A 20,596-nucleotide genomic window follows, 5' to 3' on the forward strand; every position below is an offset into this window, starting at 1 on the left:
GATTGGCGTAAAGGAGAGGGTACAGAGTCTGAGGGAGTATGGGTGTAGGAGAGGAGGAAGGGTGGAGGAGGGAGTGCAGGTCTGGGAGTGGGTTCTGATCTGGAGCTGGGGTACAGGATGAGGGACAAAGGTTTGGGTTGTGATCTGAGACAGGAAGTTAGTTGGAATTGGGGTGCCAGAAGAAAGTGACAGACTGTTCCTTCTGACTAGGACTACAAAAAACAAACTGTTGCATGTGGAAGGCTGTAAGAAGAGTTGCATGTGGAAGAGGTGTTCCACAGAAAACAACAGAATTCAAAATGGCCACCCTTAAAAGAGCAGGCAACCTTTTTTCCCCCTCAATAACTTCCTCTGACCCTTTTTTTCTTAATAACTTCCCCCCCCCCAACCTTCCGCCTCTCCCGAACTCCTCCTCTTTGGGGGAGGGGGGGGGGCACTCAACAAAAAAATCCTTGGTGTTCCTCATAAAAAACATTATTGTTTGGTGTTCCTCGGTCTTAAAAAGTTTAAGAAACACTGCTCTATAAACTAGATTCATACCATATTCTACCATTCCATCAATCCTATCAAACAAAGCTTCCATCATTTGTCAGACACTTTCCACCAATGCCATCAATCTCTTCCTAGCCTTCCACATGCAACAGTTTGCTTTTTGTAGTCCTAGTCAGAAAGAACAGTCTGTCATTTTCATCTGATATCCCAATTCCCATAGTACACTACAAAAATTTCTCCCAAGTTTGTGCCAGATGATGGTGCTGGGATACTCAGGGCTGCCTACCAGTGTTCTCTTTAATCTTTTCATTCATGTGCTGATTTTTTTCCATCCCAGTGTGGAATACATTCTATGTACACCCAGGCATATACTAATATGCACCACCAAGAGAAGCACAAAACTAGCTGTGAGTACTCTTCTAATCAGCTGGGTGGCATTGGATCTCTCCTGAATGGCTGCATAAGCGCAGTTTTTAGAGAATCCTGTTGAATACCCATGGTGCAACACATCTGATGCTGAGAGGATCTACAGCACTGGCAAAGTCATCCGCATATAAACACACTGTCAAAATAGCTCTGTTGGCAGCAGCACACCAGCAGAAGTTTGCTAGTAAAATTTTCCAGCATAAACAAGCCATAACAGGCAGATAATCATTAAGGTATCCTTCTCAAGAATTATATACTGAAGCAAAAGGTATGGAACTGAACACTACCCTAACAAGAGAAAATGTGAATGTTTATTTGTCATTTGGAATAATGAGTGCAAGAAGGAGCCAGCATGTCTGTACATGATACATAATTTCTAGCATCAGTGGATGATTCAGTCCCATTGGGAAACTGAAGGTACTGAAGTGCTTTATTTTGGAGTAAGATGATATAGCTATGAACTTACATCTATCTGCTGCAAATTCAGGTTACCAGCAACATATAACCCATTTCTCCCTTCCCCATAAAAAAGAGGATTCCTAAGACTGATTCCTTCATATTTGTCACTTATTAATACCGCAGCCTGCTAGCTTCACTATGCAGTTATTTGAAAATGAAAGGTGCAGGAAGACAAGGACATTCAGTTATATATATTATTATCCTTCTAATTCACGAGTCTATATTTGAATCTGGTTTGCTTTTTATCTGGCTTTATGCAATACTATTACTATTGCCCTTAATTCTGCTGGGGAAATTCTCAGCTTCCCAAATTACATCCCCATTGTGTAACTGAGCTGATACAAAGCGAGAAAACTGAGGCTGAGAACCTAGTTCAGTGTATTTATCAAATGCACAGGTTGCTGAATAATGAGTAGTGTCTACTGTGTAACTGAACAATTGTTAGGCAAGGTTGTGGTTAAAATTCTGATTCCTGCCTTCAGCTTGGAGAAAATATATGTTCATGTTAAGTTTGTTTGTTTTTACCATCCAACAAAAAGAGATGGGAACTAGTGAAGTAAGAAGCTTTAGTTAGGAATGTGTCTTTTTCCATCTCAGATAATAAGTTTTATCACATTGGTGTTTTTTTTACAGCATTACAAAGTACACAGTCCTAACAAATTGAGGAAATGTAAAAACCAAAGTAAATATTTAAATGTACTAAATCAATGTTGAAAAATAACCAGGTTATCTGGTAGATTTATAGAAATGTTTATAGGGACTCTGGGACATTGTTTAGTGAGAATGAATGCAAGACGTTTTTTATGCTCCTTCTCCTTTCCATAAAACACTATTCAAAGTACAGGCAGTCCCCGACTTACGTGGATCCGACTTACGTCGGATCCCTAGATACGAACGGGGTGAGGCAACTCCCGCACATGCGCAGCAGCATTCCCGGGGCTCGCTCACCTGGGTCCTAGGATCCTCCTCCTCCTCGGGCCGGGGTCCCGCAGAGCTGCCGGGCAGAGGAAAAGTGCCTCCCCACGCCCGCTGCCTCCCCCCTGCCAGCAACAGGCTGCAGAACAGACAAAAGCAGCCTCTCTGCCCCTCCTCCCCTCTATACATGCCGGGCTCCGAGCGTCCCTGGGGCTCGCTCACCTGGGTCCTAGAATCCACCTCCTCCTCCTCTTCGGCGGGCTCCAACTGGCCTCTGCCTGCAGCAGCTGGCCACAGGGACAGGGATCCCGCAGAGCTGCCGGGCAGAGGAAAAGTGCCTCCCCACGCCCGCTGCCCCCCCCCCCCGCGGCCTCGCATCCTGCACGCCTCCCCCCTCCCCCCCTGCCAGCAACAGGCTGCCCCCTCCCCTGAGCAACAGGCTGCTGAACAGCAGACAAAAGCAGCCTCTCCGCCCCTCCTCCCCCTATACATGCTGGGCTCCCTGGGCAAACAAAGACTCCACCAAAACAAACAAAGTGCTGGCCTCATTGTGTTAGCAAAAAAAGGACCCTCCTCCTAGAACCCTGGGTGGTGTGTGGAAATAAAGCTATTAGCTCAAAGCATGGTGCAGAGCTGTTTGGTATTTGATGAGTTACTCCTTTAGTCCTGAGTTTGTCACAGGGACAGAAATAGATGTGAAATCTTCTGAACAGGGGAACAGACAGCAAAACAAACATTAGAGGGGAGTTAACCTTTCCCTATGCTATCCAAAACTAAAAAAAATGTTTGGCTAGAGTTTCCCCTACAATATGTACCAGTTCCGACTTACATACAAATTCAACTTAAGAACAAACCTACAGTCCCTATCTTGTACGTAACCCGGGGACTGCCTGTATATCACATCTCACAAGACTAACTTTAAGATGGATGCTAACCTTAAGATAGCAAGTCAATCAAATGTTAAAGGACTCATTGCTGTCATTTTGTACAGCTAGGGTCCAGAGTGACATTCAGTTTATACTATGTAGCTTATAAAACCTTGGACAACTTGCTTCATTTTCTGGTACCATAGTTTTCCCCCATTCAAAAATGGGGCTAATTATACTTTTTTAATAAAACACATTGAAAACTATGAATGAAGAGCATTTATAAGATTTTATTATTATTATTAATACAAGAACAGCCTGTTAAAATATTCTGTCAATGTTGCAAAATCAAGCTCTTAGAAGTTAGGCAATGCCAGAGTTAAGGTTGCCCAGGCAATTCAGCTCTCTTTAGTGTATGCCTTCTGCCTTATGATACAGTCTTTAATTACATAATCATGTCCTATTTTTCCTTCTTTATTCAATGCATTGGATGGGTGGTGCTCACTTAATGAGCAACTAGTCAAGATTTTGATTTATCCAGTGTGTGACCCTAGGCTTTAGTTACGAGTGCTATCCAGACCGTGCTTGGGACACAGAATTGTTAATTTCCTCTTCTATTTTACTGCGGGGCTCAGCAACAGAGTACTGTATATGAATACTTCACAGATACTGATGAATTTATTTTCACAACATTCCTGAGGCAGACACTCAGCATGAAAATCTTTAGGCAGATGGTTTAAAGTTTGGCAAAGTTATATGCAACTGAAAACAGCCTGGAAAAGGGAATTTTCAAACAACCTTCGTAATGGTCAGGACTGTCTATCCTGCTAGTTCGTAGATTGCATTCATTATAGAGCACAGCTTCCAAGGATGTCCATGAGAATCTTTTGCTATACTAGGACACAAACAAATTTCTGTGCACAACTCACACACAAGTGCCTTTTGGGATGTGTTGATATTTACAGTTTTCATTGGTTAGTTCTGTAGTGATTCCTGTAGTGTGAACATGAGACATATGAACACTATTTTTTTTAATGTGGGAGATCCAGAGGCTCACAGTTGGGCTCGTACATTCACTGATGATTTCCTCTTCATGGTGACTCTGTTCTTCACTGTTCTGCAAGCAATTATAAAACTTCTTTCTCTTTGTATCCAATTACTTATACGTGGTACAATTTAAAATTTTCTGTTGGGACTACGTTACCACTCGTATATTAGTGAACCAGTGTGCCATTTATCTTCATAAAAGTTTTGCCCTGTAAAGCTATCATTCCTGCCTTTGGCAGTGCACTGTGCTATTTTTATGTTGGTATTTGCTGAGCATTCTCAAAAAGTAATGCACATGCTTGCTGATTGCATTCAGCATCGAACTGTCCAAGAGACAAAATGCAGTTGTGTTTGGGTATTGATAATGGCAGGGAGAGCCTTTCACTTTTCCTTGCTAGTTCAAATCCTACACAGACTTTTGGTAACGGATGGTTATAACCGCCATGTTTGGTTAGCCTGTGTAAAATGAGTTAGGTAGTACTAATCCAGCTCATGTAAGTGTCCACAACACTGCTGCTACAACCCTAAACCCCCATTAGGTGGTGATTGACAACTTTGGCAGACCTTTGAGAGAGAGAAAGTGCTATGTGGTCATGGAGTCTAAATTATCCTTCTGGTCCTAGGGTGGCCCTTCATATCAAACTGGAGTTATCTCAGTGAGGCAATGTCATGAAACTGTTCCTGCTGTTGCTGCATTTAGTTTTGTGTCTACACAGATCTTGGGCCCCCAGAGCTATCACTCTGACAACTTTCACTGACTTGGTAGGATACTGATAAATACAGAGGCGTAGCAAGGAAGAAGGCAGGGGGGACAGTTGCCCTTGGGTGCCACGCTAAGGTGGGGTGGGAGCTGAGTGCACAGCTCCATGCATCGCAGTGAGCCCAGCGCTGGTGGGTCACATGCTCCCTGTGCAATCAAGCCTCCGAGGCAGAGCCAGGCACCAGGAGCAGCCACTTCAAAGGTAGGGTTACCCGTGTAATTATTCAAGCAGCTGTTCAGCAATGCTGTTAGTTAGCAGGGGCCAGGATTTACTGTCGTGATGTCCTCACATATCTCTGAGTCCATCAATGATGATAACCAGAAGGCTGCTTGCGTGTGTGCTCAGTGATGTGTGCTGCGTAGACTAGTGCACTTAGTCTTCACAGCAGACTCCAAGAGAGCCCCCAAAGACCACAAATCAGATAAGAATCGAAGACGCCAGCCTAGGTTTATTGTTAAGCAAAGTACATTAATATTTGTCAATAGACTCTACTGAATCACTATGCATTTGTATCCCGTAACAATGAAACAGCTCAAAACAATGGAACACTTCCATTGTCCCCCTAGACCATTCAAAGACTATCCCCCAAGACACCACCTTATGTGCAGGTACAAACACATCACTGCTGACACGTGAGGTTGCCACCCTCTGATGTTGCCAGGCTACCATCAATCACCTTGTGCCTTGTGATCTGATAAGACCAGTGGTCCCCAACGTTTTGGGACTGCCGGGCGCTTGGGGGCGGGGCCGCTCATGCGCTGCGCGTATGGGGGCAGGGCCGCTCACAGGCCACGTGACTGGGGGTGGGGCCAAGCATGCGCCGCACACCCAGGGTCAGCACCGGCATGTGCTGCGATCCCGGGCAGGGTCTGGGGCTGGGGCCAGGGCCAGGGCCAGGGCCGGCGCAGCGCCCCCAGGGGCAGGGCCAAGGACAGTGCCAGGGCCAGCAAGGGCACGCGCAGCGCCCCCGGGGGCGGGGCCAAGGCCGGCGCCAGGGCCGGCAAGGGCATGTGCGGGGGCCAGGGCCAGGGCACGCGCTGCGCATCCGGGGGCGGGGGTCAGGGTCGGCACCGGCACGCGCGGTTGTATCAACATCAACCTTTTCCTGAACCAAAGTTAGTATCCGTGGGAAGTGAACATTCATCAAGTTGTTATCTTAGACCCTTTTCCTGAACTGAGATGCAGACTTTGAGGTCCCTTTCAGTGAGTTATGTACCTATAACTCACAATAAGACCCCAATTACTGCTTTCCACCTGGGGTTATGCTGCCTCAGCTTGTTTTATGCCTAGTTAAACAAACAAGGTTGTTTCCTGCTTATTTTAACTTTCCTTTAGCCATGTTAGCTAGGTCTCAGGCCTTAGACCAGGCCCGTCTTTATATCTTATGCCCTCATCTTACTATAACCCGTACCTTCGGAGGGGGTGCCTGGCTCTGGGGAAGGGGTAGGTGCATTGGGTTAGAGCAGAGGAGCACTGGAGGTGCTTGGCTCTGCGGGAGGGGTGGGGCATTGGGTTAGAGCAGAGGGGGTGGGGTTTTGGGGGAGCTTATAATTTTTTTTAAAAGGGGTACTTCATAAAAAGGGTTAAGAAACACTGCTCTAAACCATTCCTTTTGGCCTCCCTGTTTCCTCTCTCCTTTGGCAAGTTGGGAAAGCAGCAGTTTTGGTTAAAATATATCAGACATGTGCACACAGTGCCCGTTCTACCTCAGCTGGTGCTGGATAATCAGGGCCTCAGTTCTAAAGGAGTTGACATTACTGAGACGATCTATTTCCCCCTGCGTTTTGTTGCGGATTTTCCACAGAAGATGCTGATGTTTTCTATAGGTCACCCACATCTTCCAGTATTATCAGAGGCTTGGGATTAACATGGTTTTCTCAACTAAGTCTTATATGTGTTCAGATGTTGTGATTGTGAACACGTGGCGATGCAGTCTGCCAAAGGCAAGGCTGGCCTTGAATCTTAGCATCTATAGCTTCAGTTGAATGTCTTGTGTGAAATTTGGAAGAGCAGCTTAGAGACCTCTCTCCTTTATCATCTTCCGATCTCACTTCGAAAGCAGAGCTTTCAAAAGTGAAAGTAGTCAAGACGCATTTTTTTCAGCAACCGCCCCTTTTTGAAAAGCTGCTTTTCCTCAAAAAATGAGGTATACGTGGAATTTGCATATCCCCTTTCGACACTTTAGTGTAGTCTAGATGAGCCCTTACCTTCATAACTATGATGTAGTTTATCGCTGTGAGATAGTATGAAAAACAACTAGGTTAACTAGATAAGTAACTAGGCAGTTAGGAATCATTATAGATTGCTTACAATAAATTTGATATGCTCAAAATCTTTTTACCTTTTATTCATTGAAGCAACGAGTTACTAGTTTATTATAACAGTTTTAAATGCTTAATTGAAAAATAGTGATGAAATTAATATTTTTAAGCATTTGATATTTTTATGTGAAAGATATAAACCTAATGACAACAGGATACAAATAAATTAAAGAGAAAAATTATTTAACAGAATGTAAACCACAAAAACTATAATTTTTATTTGTATGTAGTTACAATTTACTAACTGATCCCAGTATCAGTGAATATTAGTAGTATTTGTTCTTTTTTATTTATGTTCTTATTTTTTTCTGACTTAGAAATAAATAACAGATACATAGTAACATATGATTGGAGGGACGCAAATGTTGCCTTTACCCGGCCCAGGTGCATAACACTCTTGCTATGCCTCTGGCTGAATAATTTCTTACCCTAAGGAGCATTTATATCACTTTCCTGCTAAGGCACCTGCTCCCTCCCCTCTCTCACTTTTACAAGAGAAAGCTCACCTGTGTTTTAGGACACTTTCTGCACTGACAGAGGGAGGAAAATATGTGCCTGCCTCTGAATGTCTTATTTCTAATTTCTGTGATCAAATATTGTAGGAACAATACATGACAAATATGACTCAGAAACCTTATCCTTACTACTTCCATGACTTCTAATTGAAAAGTAACCACCTGTGACATTCTCTTTTAGTGCACTTGGAGATTAGACATGTCACAATGAAGATGTAAAATGTCTGTGTGTAATGACTTCTGACATAGTGAGTTGGTAAAGAAATGAAAAGGAGAAAAAGGGGTTGAGATGACTTATTGAGGATTAGTTGGAAATGTCATTTCACATCACACTGTATTGCTTTGTTTCACACAGTTACAAATGACACTTCAAAAGCAAACAACAGTTTGTTTTTAATGACATATGGAATGAGAGTATAAAGGCTGAAGAAAATTCACTGCTGTGTGATATTATGTACTGTTCATTTTTTTTGTCCCTCAGAGGATAATTAGAGTTGAACGTTTTTGTGGATTTATAATGAAAAAGTTAAGAGCTCATAAAATAGCAATCCAGTGTTTAAAAGGAACACTGACAAGTAAATTAGATGCCAAATATAAGCTATTAAAATAGTTGTAATCATATGGAGAAAAGGCTATGGATTCAGAATATTTTGCAAAAAAAAGTACTCTAGAAACAATAGGATCTTGTGGGGACCTACACAGCAAGCTTTTGGCTTCCTCTGTTGGCTTTGTAATTAACAAACATCAGTTTCTAAGCTATGTTCATTCCTACTGACCTAATCATGATGCTACTGCACAAACAAGGAGGTGGATCAAATGGAGTTCCATTGCATGATTCTGTGGCATTATAAACAAAAGTAAGGAAGGAATGAGCTTTGTCAGGAAAGAGAAGTTTATTTTGTGGCGCTTCCATAATACTTCCATACTGCTAAAGTGTCCCAGTAGAGGAAGCTACAGGTGAGGACAAAGTGCAAAATTTATATTTATTCCCTCAGCAGATTTCTACATGTTTACAGGATGCCCTCCAAAATTACTTGCTAACATTAAATAGAAGAGGCATTAACTTGTAGCCATATATCTGTGAGTTAATCAAACAAAATAATCATTTCCTGCTTCAGGCCCAATGATTTACCCATGAAAATAAAATCTCTCTTTCATAAAAATCTTACTAGCCTCTGTGTATTTATAGATTTAAAGCATTTTACTAGTTAAACTATTTCTGTGCATAAATTTAGTCTCATTCAGCTTCAGACTTACAAATTTGAAATAAGGATGTTAAATTCCTTTTAATCAGATAATCATGTAGTCAATAGAATTTTCATTAACTGCTCAATTAGTCAATAAAGGGTGAAACTGCAGAATCACAGAGCTCCTGGCCCCAGGAGCTAACCCTGCTGTGGCTCTGCCTTTTAAATGTAGTAAGAGCCAGGTGGATCTTACTGCATTTCAAAAGAAGATGTAATGGAGATGCGGGGGAAGACCTTTTTTGTATTCAGTCCCCTGCTGTACCTCTAACTCACCTCGCCCCCGCATAGAGACAGTCCTGGGGGGAACCAGCTTTTAAGCCGGTGACCCCCAGCACTGGCTCCTGCTCCTACCCCTGGCCCCCACTGCCTGTGCTAGAGGCAGCAAAGGGGAGGAGAAAGCTACTGGCATAAATTAACTCTGCAAACTGTTTAACTAAATTGGTACAGGAATAACATTAAACTTCTACTATATTATGATGCAGGATCAACTGAGGCAGTGCTTTGCCAGACAACCCCCAGAGGCCAAGGACACAGACACACTTGTGCAAGAGGCTGACAGTCAATATGGTACCTGGAGTGAGCAGCGCCACAGTGGGGACAGGTAGGTCTGCAGAAGGCTGATTGTGTTGTCTCCAGTGGTTTGGTTGGCTATTCCATGTAGCATTTTCCTTTTGATATGTTTTCTCTAGCTTACAATGCTGTGGCTGTTTGAGGATATGTTGCAAGGAGCCAAACCTGCACTAGCTGTGACTGAGCTGGTGCAATAAAAATAAAAGTATACCCACAGGAGAGAGACTTGCCATTGGCGTGTCTACCTGTCGTTTCACATGGGATCGTTCTTGGTGACTGATCCATCCTGCTGCTCATTCCACTGCGGATAGGCTTCTGCTTTTAGAAGCGATTCAGTTAGCATGGGGGTATATACTTTAAGCTGGAAATTGCACCTTGTAGCTCCAGTGCAGACATGGTCTGAGATGATGTGAGAAATTCATTTATTATTTTCCTTAAAATGGTGCGAACAGTTACTGTAAAAATAGCATTCAAATGTTCCATGTTTCTGTCTGAATGACATAGCTATCCAGTGTGCTTGGTTTATAAGTGGGAAAACCTCTTTTTAAAAAATTATCCCAGCAAGCTGCAGCTGGACTCAGAAATTCAACTTGTGTTCCTTCTGGTTCATGCATGATCACCAGTTAGGTAACTAATGAACAGTAACGCTCATGCAACTACAATTCTGTTCATGTATAAACCACAACAGAATCTAGTTTACACTTTTTGGTCACTACAGAAGGAAAAACCAGTAAAAATATGGCCTTTAAGTAGATCAGTCAGTTAAGATTTAATTCATGTAGCAAGCAGGTCTTTTGAGCAAGATAGTGCTGTTTTATGTACAGGCAGTCCCCGGGTTACATGGATCCGACTTACATCGGATCCCTACTTACAAACGGGGTGAGGCAACCCCGCACTAGCTGCTTCCCCCCAGCAGACCAGGGAGACGCGGAGCGGCTTTTCTCAGCAGACACCTCAGCTTGAGAATAAAGGACTGAAGGAAGTGAGGTGTGGGAGAACAAAACTGAGCTCTGGAGAAATGTTTGGATATTTTTCCCCTACAATATGTACCAGTTCCGACTTATAGACAAATTCAACTTAAGAACAAATCTACAGTCCCTATCTTGTACGTAATCCGGGGACTGCCTGTACTTGCTTTTCAGACCACAAGCAGATTTCAGTGTTGCAGATTAGATGAGTGATGGCCTTGCTGTGTGGTGCTCAAACTTCAGCTACTGGTTTTATGGATGTGTCATATACCTTGCAATATATCCATAGATTTCATAGTGTTTAAGGCCAGAAGGGGATCCATTCAATCAGATAGTCTGATCTCCTGTCTGATGTCTTTAAACTTTGCCCAGGTATTCCTATACTGAGCCCAGTTGCATCCAAGCATTTAAGTCCTCAGGAAACCAAACAGTTATATGCCACGTGAAGAGAATAGGAATGACCAAGGTGCCACCAATGTCCATGGCCCCTGGAATAGCAGAGAGTTGATTAATGAGCAATGTCCAGATATTCCAAGTTACGTGCTCTTGCTGCAGAGAAATGTACAAAACCTCCAGTTTGACCAGCAGGAAAATTCCTTCCCACCTGCGGAGATGGCACACAAACTGGGGAATTGATAAATACTGAGGAGGACAGGTCACTGATTCAGAGCAAACTGGGTCACTAGTTTGCTTGTGCCCAATCCACCAACAATAATATGGCTAAATGGAAACACATATATCTAGGAACAATGAATGTAGTTGACTAATTGTAGCTAAATTAGTCCCCACTCTATTGTTTGTAGATTGGGATTATTTTTTTCCAATGTTTATTACTTTACTTTTATCAACATTAAATTTCATTTGCCATTTTGTTGCCCAAATTTCTGTTTAACTAACCTCCTCATTTTCTGTTTAACTAACCTCCCCTTTCTGAAATTAAATGCTACAGTGTTGGGCTGCTGAGGTGTTTTTCCCACCACAGAGATGTTAAATTTTATTACATTATGGTCACTATTTCCAAGCGGTCCAGTTATATTTACCTCTTGAATCAGATCCTGCACTCCACTTAGGACTTAATCAAGAATAGCCTCTCCCCTTGAGGACTGTTCTTTTTATACACCCAGGAGTCACCTTAACCCTTTGCTATAGCATTGCGCTGTTCTATGGCAATTATCTATGATGACCCAAGTCCTTCTCTGAGTCACTGCTTTCCAAAGTTGTGTCTCATCCTTTAGATATACAGGCAGTCCCCGGGTTACATGGATCCGACTTAAATCGGATCCCTACTTACAAACGGGGTGAGGCAACCCCGCACTAGCTGCTTCCCCCCAGCAGACCAAGGAGACGCGAAGCTAGCGCCCCCCCGCAGCAGACCAGGGAGATGCAAAGCGGCTTTTCTCAGCAGACACCTCAGCTTGAGAATAAAGGATTGAAGGAAGTAATGTGTGGGAGAATAAAACTGAGCTCTGGAGAAATGTTTGGCTAGAGTTTCCCCTACAATATGTACCAGTTCCGACTTACATACAAATTCAACTTAAGAACAAACCTACAGTCCCTATCTTGTATGTAACCCGGGGACTGCCTGTACTTGACATTCTATGTTTCCAGACATATTACAGTAAAATATGTGTTATCTGGAATACTTGGGGATTAGGGCGTTCTGGTTATCTAAAAATTCCGGTTATCTGAGGGTCCCCTCAACCTAGGAAAAACCAATGGACAATATTAGTAAAACTCAAGTTTTTAATATCGGTAGTTTTGTAGTGTGAGGCAGTTGGTCTCACATTTCTATTTTGAGTTAAAGATGATTAGTACTTCTTAAACACAAAATTGTTAAGCCAGTCGTGGTAAACCAAGCCAGGCCTATACGCCTGAAGATGTGTCAGTATTGTGGCTGGGGACAAAGCAAGTTAACAAAGTTTTCTGGTTAACAAGAGTGCCAGATAACAAAGCTTTCACTGGATCTTGCACTTGGCTTTAACAAAAATGCAGTTTTTGAGTTAGTGACCATTTAACAAGACGATTCAAATAATCTAACAAAAGGCACTAGTCTTGTAGCTGTTATACTTGCCACCTTTGATTATAAATTCTGATATTTATCCATTCCTATTAATGATATCTAAATAAACATTTAGCAGAATAAGATGATGGTAGTTTAGAATGGGCCTCTAATTACCAAACATGCTATAGTAATAAATGCAGTTATGTCTATTAATTGATGCTTTCAAGCACTCTCATCTGGTCAGAGAAGTGGTTTTATACTCTTTTACCCACTTTGGCTTACCTTGAATTTAAGTACCATAGCATGGTTATAATGAGGGTGCAAAAAGGGTGAATTATCAACTTTTCACTTTTAATACCATTTAAAAACATGGCCCCAAGGAGTGAAAATTGTAAGCTTTTCACTCATTTATTTGTGTTAAAATATTGCTGTTTTTCTGAAATATCATAAAGGCTAAGCACAGTGTAGAAATGACAGCTTTAATGCTGAGTCTCACTACAGTTCTCACATCACTTGTGTTCAGAGAATGTTTTGCATTTGGTATATGCGCAATATAAATATTTTATGCTTGCTAGGACTGGGTACTTTTATGGTTGAGACAGCCTGATGGGCTGACAAAATCATAGACCAACATCTAAATCTCTTCTGTAAGTTAAGCTTTAATTAAGTATTTTATATCCACTTTCTCTGTGAAGTCAGTTTCCAACAACAACAGCACCTTCCTTTCAAATTCAAAAGCAAGACCATTTGAAGATTTATTTTGAAGACCAGATTGTGGCTGTGTTTAACCAGTGGTACAAAAGGAGGCTCATTTGTAGGCACTGAATTGTGAAGCATTTGAACGCTGGGGAGTTTTCCATCTGCAGGAATGTTGAAATCTCAGGTAGAGAGCAGGAAATGCCTTGATGACGTCCCATGCACTTTGCTGCCCTCGCTGCTCTGCTGTTGGGTGATTCCATCATTAGAGCCCTACAAATTTGCAGACATCAGCTTTATATCCCCAGGTATCCATGGATGTGGATGCAGATATCCATAGCTCATATTTGCTGATATGGATCCTGATAGAGATACAAATTCTATATCCATGCAGGGCTCTGTTCATCATTGATTTCAGGGGAAATGCTGATGCTTGAACCAGGACTCAGCAGATAAATAGAAGAGTTGATTTTTCATATCCTGAATTTACATAGAAGATAAAGCTTCCTGTATATTTTGTTCATGATTTTTAAACCTTACATTGTGCAGTAGAGCTAGAGGGAGGTATGTGAAGAGGGGGAATGGTGGACATTTTTGCTGTTTATCTTTTAATAGAAATGTGTAGTACTGTGAAGCCTGAGAGTTAAAAATATTCTACCCATGTAGATGTAATGAAGAAATGAGGTTTCCTAGACTTGTGGTGATAATTTGTGTCACTCTTAATAAAAAAGTTTTTGTATCTTCTATACAAACCTTTCCCGCTCTTAAAGGGGAAAGTGCGTTTTAGCTTTAAACCATTAGCTTACTTCACTCTTCGCTAGTTGAACTGGGCTTTGCATGTTTAATTCCTGATTGAGACCCACTCTTCTGAGGTTGTGCTTATACTTTTTCTTGGTTGTGTTTTACTTTGCACACCCTTTCAAATGTTCAAGCTGAATTTGTATAAAACCTAACTTTACACCTGACTTTGGTTTGCAAAAATCTATTGTGCATCATGTGAGTCACAAGCTAACTTGGTCTTCTCTGTTTCAGTTTAATGGCTTTAAATCCCAAACAGGAAGAGAATGTCCTAGAAGAATTGTGAAGTTTAGGGGCAGCACAGTGCTGCTAGGAACAGGAAGCTTTGCCTCAGGGTAGCCCTTTGATAGCGGTGAGCAAAGTGGTGTACGCTAAAGTAATCTCCAAAGTTGCTCCCATGTACACTGTGGATGGGTTACCAGAGCAGCTCAGGGTATGGAAAACATAAAGAGCAAAGGGCTTCTATGCGCACCCCCTAATCCAGTGCCTTCTGTTCTTAGATACACTGTGCTCCTCAACCATGTTTAACAAGTTATTCCTGAGGAAAAAGGAGATGCTTACAGCATTGCCCTAGTGAGACTCAGGTGCTGTGTAAGAACATAAGAATGGCCATACTGGGTCAGACCAAAGGTCCCTCCGGCACAGTACCCTGTCTACCAACAGTGGCCAATGCCAGGTATCCCAGAGGGAGTGACTCGAATAGGTAATGATCAAGCAATCTTTCTCCTGCCATCCATCTCCACCCTCTGACAAACAGAGGCTCGGGACACCATTCCTTACCCATCCTGGCTAATAGCCATTATGGACTTAATCTCCATGAATGTATCTAGTTTCTTTTAAATCCTGTTATAGTCCTAGCCTTCACAACCTCCTCGGGCAAGGAGTTCCACAGATTAACTATGCGCTGTGTGAAGAAGAACTTCCTTTTATTTGTTTTAAACCTGCTACCCATTAGTTTCATTTGGTGGCCCCTAGTTTTTATATTATGGGAACAAGTAAATAACTTTTCCTTATTCACTTTCTTCACACCACTCATACCACTCATGACCTCTATCGTATTCCCCCTTAGTCTGCTCTTTTCCAAGCTGAAAAGTCCCAGCCTCTTTAATCTCTCCTCATATGGGACCCGTTCCAAACCCCTAATAATTTTAGTTGCCCTTCTTTTCTAATGCCACTATATCTTTTTTGAGATGAGGAGACCACATCTGTACGTAGTATTCAGGATGTGGGCATACCATGGATTTATATAAGGGCAATAATATATTCTCCATCTTATTCTCTATCTCTTTTTTTAATGATTCGTAACATCCTGTTTGCTTTTTTGACTGCCGTTGCACACTGCATGGACATCTTCAGAGAACTATCCACGATGACTCTAAGATCTCTTTCCTGATTAGCTGTAACTAAGTTATCCCCCATCATATTATATGTATAGTTGGGGATATTTTTTCCAATGTGTATTACTTTACATTTATCCACATTAAATTTCATTTGCCATTTTGCTGCACAGACATTTAATTTGATGAGATCTTTTTGAAGTTCGTCACACTCTGCTTTGGTCTTAACTACCTTGAGCAATTTAGTGTCATCTGCAAACTTTGCCACTTCACTGTTTACCCCTTTCTCCATATCACTTATGAATAAGTTGAATAGGATTGGTTCTAGGACTGTCCCTTGGGGAACACCACTAGTTACCCCTCTCCATTCTGAAAATTTACCATTTATTCCTACCCTTTGTTTCCTGTCTTTTAACCAGTTCTCAGTCCATGAAAGGATTTTCCCTCTTATCCTATGACAACTTAATTTATGTAAGAGCCTTTGGTGAAGGACCTTATCAAAGGTTTTCTGGAAATCTAAGTACACTCTGTCTACCGGATCCCCCTTGTCCACATGTTTGTTGACCCTTTCAAAGAACTCTAATAGATTAGTGGTAGAAATGTTAGTCCGGTGCAGCTGAAATAAAAAACAGGACTGTGTAGCACTTTAAAGACTAACAAGATGGTTTAATAGGTGATGAGCTTTTGTGGGCCAGACCCACTTCCTCAGATCAAATAGTGGAAGAAAATTGTCACAACCATACATACCAAAGGATACAATTAAAAAAAATGAACACATATGAAAAGGACAAATCAAATTTCAGAACAGAAGGGGGATGGAGGGGGATCTGTTTTGTGGGCATTGTACATTGGACAAATGTCTCAGATACTTCGCCAAAGGATCAATGCCCACAAATGCCCACAAAACAGATATTAGACAGGATCACAAAGAAAAAACAGTTTCTTGCCATTTCAACCAGAAAGGACATTGTCTCAATGACTTGATTACCTGCATCCTGCTTCAAAGTCCTTTTAAGACTTCACTTCAAAGTGAATCCTCTGAACTGTCATTCATGCCTAAATTCGACACTTTACACTCAAATTTGAATAAGGACGCTAATTATCTTACCCATTACAAAGATAGCTTCCCTAATTATCACCTCTAATATCATTAGCTCACAGATATTTACCTCCCCCCCTTTCCCCTCCTCTTTGCCCCGGAAACAACAGATGCAGGCAAGGTTTGAAATCAGTCGAGCAGGTTTATTGTCAAATGCGAAGCTCTACCAGTTGGTAACAGAGATCAGTACAATGTTACACCACTGGGCACTATGGCCCGCGTTGATAAGGTACCAACACCGGGCAGGCCTATTGCCATATAACAGATATTAACAGCAGTTAGTCAGTATTAAGCTACTGTGCACTCCGTAAGTTTAGGCAATGACACCTGCTGTTCAGGCGCCTAGTGCGCCCCACCCCAAGGTCAGCCGGAGAGCACCCTCTGCAGTGTCCTTTTATAGACAGGTACAAACAACTTACATCATTTCTTTACGTACCAGGTTACCACCCTCTGTTGCCGAGTTACCACCTCTCACCTTACGGAAGGGGGGCTTACTTACTATCCTTCATGCTGTCAATTTCGACCCAGTCCTGAACCTAGGTCGGTATGTGCATTAGTTTTTAGGGAGTTTTTGTACCAAGACATTTCTTATTAAGATGTTCCATTACTCCCCTTTGGCTCACAGTCTGTACCCAGTACCTCCCTGTGTCCTTCCATGCTCGACCTAACTTACACAATCATACAATTATCAATAGGGCCTCTTTCTTGGCTGCTGTTACTGAACCAAAGTCTTGCTCACTAGATTGCAGGCCTGTTGCTGTTTTCATGTTACAAGCCTCTATTTAGGCCTGCTGACTCCATGTTACTGACCCTCAATTTACTACACTACACAGTCCTATTTTTTGTTCTAATAGATTAGTAAGACATGATTTCTCTTTACAGAACCCATGTTGACTTTTGCCCAACACATTATGTTCTTTTATGTGTCTGACAATTTTATTCTTTACTGTTGTTTCAAATAATTTGCCTGGTACTGACATTAGACTTACCAGTCTGTAATTGCCAGGATCACCTCTAGAGCCCTTTTTAAATATTGGCGTTACATTAGCTATCTTCCAGTCATTGGGTACAGAAGCTGATTTAAAGGATAGGTTACAAACCATAGTTAATAGTTCTGCAATTTCACATTTGAGTTCTTTCAGAGCTCTTGGGTGAATGCCATCAGACTTGTTACTCTTAAGTTTATCAATTAATTCCAAAACCTCCTCTAATGACACTTCAATCTGTGACAAGTCCTCAGATTTGTCACCTACAAAGGATGGGTCAGGTTTGGGAATCTCCCTAACGTCCTCAGCTGTGAAGACTGAAGCAAAGAATTCATTTAGTTTTTCCACAATGACTTTATCGTCTTTAAGTGCTCCTTTTGTATCTCGGTCATCCAGCGGCCCCACTGGTTGATTAGCAGGCTTCTTTCTTCTGATGTACTTAAAAAACATTTTATTACCTTTTGAGTTTTTGGCTAGCTGTTCTTCAAATGCCTTTTTGGCTTTTCTTATTACGTTTTTACACTTAATTTGGCAGTGTCTATGCTCCTTTCTATTTACTTCACTAGGATTTGACTTCCACTTTTTAAAAGATGTCTTTTCATCTCTCACTGCTTCTTTTACGTAGTTGTTAAGCCATGGTGGCTCTCTTTTAGTTCTTCTTCTATGTTTTTTAATTTGGGGTATACATTTAAGTTGGGCCTCTATTATGGTGTCTTTGAAAAGTGTCCCTGCAGCTTGCCGGGATTTTACTTTAGTCACTGTATCTTTTAGTTTCTGTTTAACTAACCTCCTCATTTTTGCATAGTTCCCCTTTTTGACATTAAATGCCACAGGAATGTTAAATGTTATTATATTATGGTCACTATGTCCAAGCGGTCCTGTTATAGTTGCCTCTTGGACCAGATACTACGCGCCACTCAGGACTAAATCGAGAATTGCCTCTCCCCTTATGGGTTCCTGTACCAGCTGTTCCAAGAAGTCGTCGTTTAAGGTATCAAGAAATTTTGTCTCTGCATCTCAGCCTGAGGTGACATGTACCTGCTCAGTATGGGGATAGTTGAAATCCCCCACTATTATTGAGTTCTTTATTTTGATAGCCTCTCTAATATCCTTTAGCATTTCATAGTCACTATTACTGTCATGGTCAGGTGGTCAATAATAGATCCCTACTGTTATATTCTTATTAGAGCAGGGAATTACTATCCCTAGCGATTCTATGCAACATGTTGATTCATTTAAGATTTTTCCTTCATTTGATTCTAAATTTTCTTTCACATATACTGCCACTCCTGCACTCGCATGACATGTTTTGTCCTTCTGATATATTTTGGATGTCAGAATGATTGTCCCACTGATTGCCCTCACTCCATCGGGTTTCTGTGATACCTATTATATCAGTATCCTCCTTTAACACGAGGCACTCTAGTTCACCCATCTTATTTTTTAGACTTCTAGCATTTGTGTACAAGCACTTTAAAAACTTGCCACTGTTTATTTGTCTGCCCTTTTCTGATGTGTCAGATTCTTTTTTATGTGAATGTTTTTCATCTGATCTGGACCATACTTTATCCTCTTCCATCCTCTCCTCCTGACTAAAACCTAGAGAATCTCTATCAATAGACTCTCCTCTAAGAGACCTCTCTGTCTGATCCACGTGCTCCTCTGCACCAATTGGCTTTCCCCCATCTCTTAGTTTAAAAGCTGTGCTGCGACCTTTTTAATGTTAAGTGCCAGCAGTCTGGATCCACTTTGGTTTAGGTGGAGCCCATCTTTCCTGTATAGGTTCCCCCTCTCCCAAAAGTTTCCCCAGTTCCTTATAAAGCTAAGCCCCTTCTCCCTACACCATCGTCTCATCCACTCATTGAGACTCTGAAGCTCTGTCTGCCTACCTGGCCCTGCGTGTGGAACTGGAAGCATTTCTGAGAATACTACAATTGAGGTCCTGGATTTCAGTCTCTTTCCTAGCAGTCTAAATTTGGCCTCCAAGACATCTCTGCTATCCTTCCCTATGTCATTGGCACCTAAATGTGCCATGACTACCAGCTCCTCCCCAGCACTACACATAAGTCTATCTAGATGCCTCTAGAGATCTGCAACCTTCGCACCAGGCAGGCAAGTCACCAGGTTTTCCTGGTCATCGCAAACCCAGCTATCTATATTTCTAATGATTGAATCTCCCTTTACCAATAACTGCTTAGTCTTTAAAGTGCTGCATAGTCCTGTCTTTTGTTTTGTGCAAGAGCCATTCTTCCTCAAAAAAATGAGCTCCTTATGGGCTGCAGCATGGTCTATGGTGCCAGGCAGGCAGGAAAGTACCTTCACACCCCACTGCAGTGCTGGCCAGGAGCCGCTTGAGGTAAGCCCTTCTTGCCCCAGCTCTGATCCCTACCCCCCCCATAAAACCGGAGCCCTCTCCTATGCCCCAAAGCTCCCATCCTCAGCCCAGAGCTCACACACTAGTCAAATTATGTCGGGTTGTGGGCATCAACAATTTTCTTCATCTAGTCATGAGACAAAAAGTTTGAAGCCCACTGGTCTAAAAGTCCTAAAGTTGCAGATACCAACCATCTTTCCTAGTAAAGACTACTAGACAAGGTTCTCTTTGAGCTCATTTGCATTACTTCTTAACTGGCTGGGAGCAGGGCCACTGCTAAGGGAAGCAAGAGACATTTCTTCTGCTTATCTCCTTGAAACTCCACCTGTGAAGTTTTATCAGTGCCTGCCAACCTGGAAATTAACATGTTTGCTGTTGCTTGATGATAAACTATTTTTTCTACAATACATTCTTCAATGTTTTCCTTTCAAGATTATTATCACTGTCAATCACACCAAGTACTGAGTGCTGCTCTTAAAAAATTATATATATAAAATGTAACACAAATGTATATGCAGATTTTAAGAATGTTTCTTAAAATAGCTAAGCTAGAAACTTCTCAAAAGCAAGCATATCATAAAGAACGCTTAGCAGAAATGAGTCTGATCGATTAATGTTTCATTTAAAAAATAAATCAATTTCATGGCCTACTATAGCCAATGTGGTGGTTTTATTTATATCCAATTCTCTCCACCACCATTAAATGCCACCCCAAAC

General features: G+C 41.8%; 1 protein-coding gene across 3 annotated transcripts in view; it reads left to right on the plus strand.

The window, feature by feature from the left end:
* The window catches only part of KIAA1671 (KIAA1671 ortholog), a 190,068-nt gene that overhangs the window by 151,075 nt on the left and 18,397 nt on the right, over nucleotides 1-20,596 (plus strand). For all 3 annotated transcript variants that reach the window (XM_075898866.1, XM_075898867.1, XM_075898868.1), the window contains one exon: nucleotides 9,532-9,650. In XM_075898866.1, the coding sequence (XP_075754981.1) occupies nucleotides 9,532-9,650 (119 nt within the window). The remainder of the gene's footprint in view (nucleotides 1-9,531; nucleotides 9,651-20,596) is intronic.

This window comes from Pelodiscus sinensis, chromosome 15, assembly GCF_049634645.1.
Source record: "Pelodiscus sinensis isolate JC-2024 chromosome 15, ASM4963464v1, whole genome shotgun sequence".
NCBI classification, from domain to species: domain Eukaryota; kingdom Metazoa; phylum Chordata; order Testudines; family Trionychidae; genus Pelodiscus; species Pelodiscus sinensis.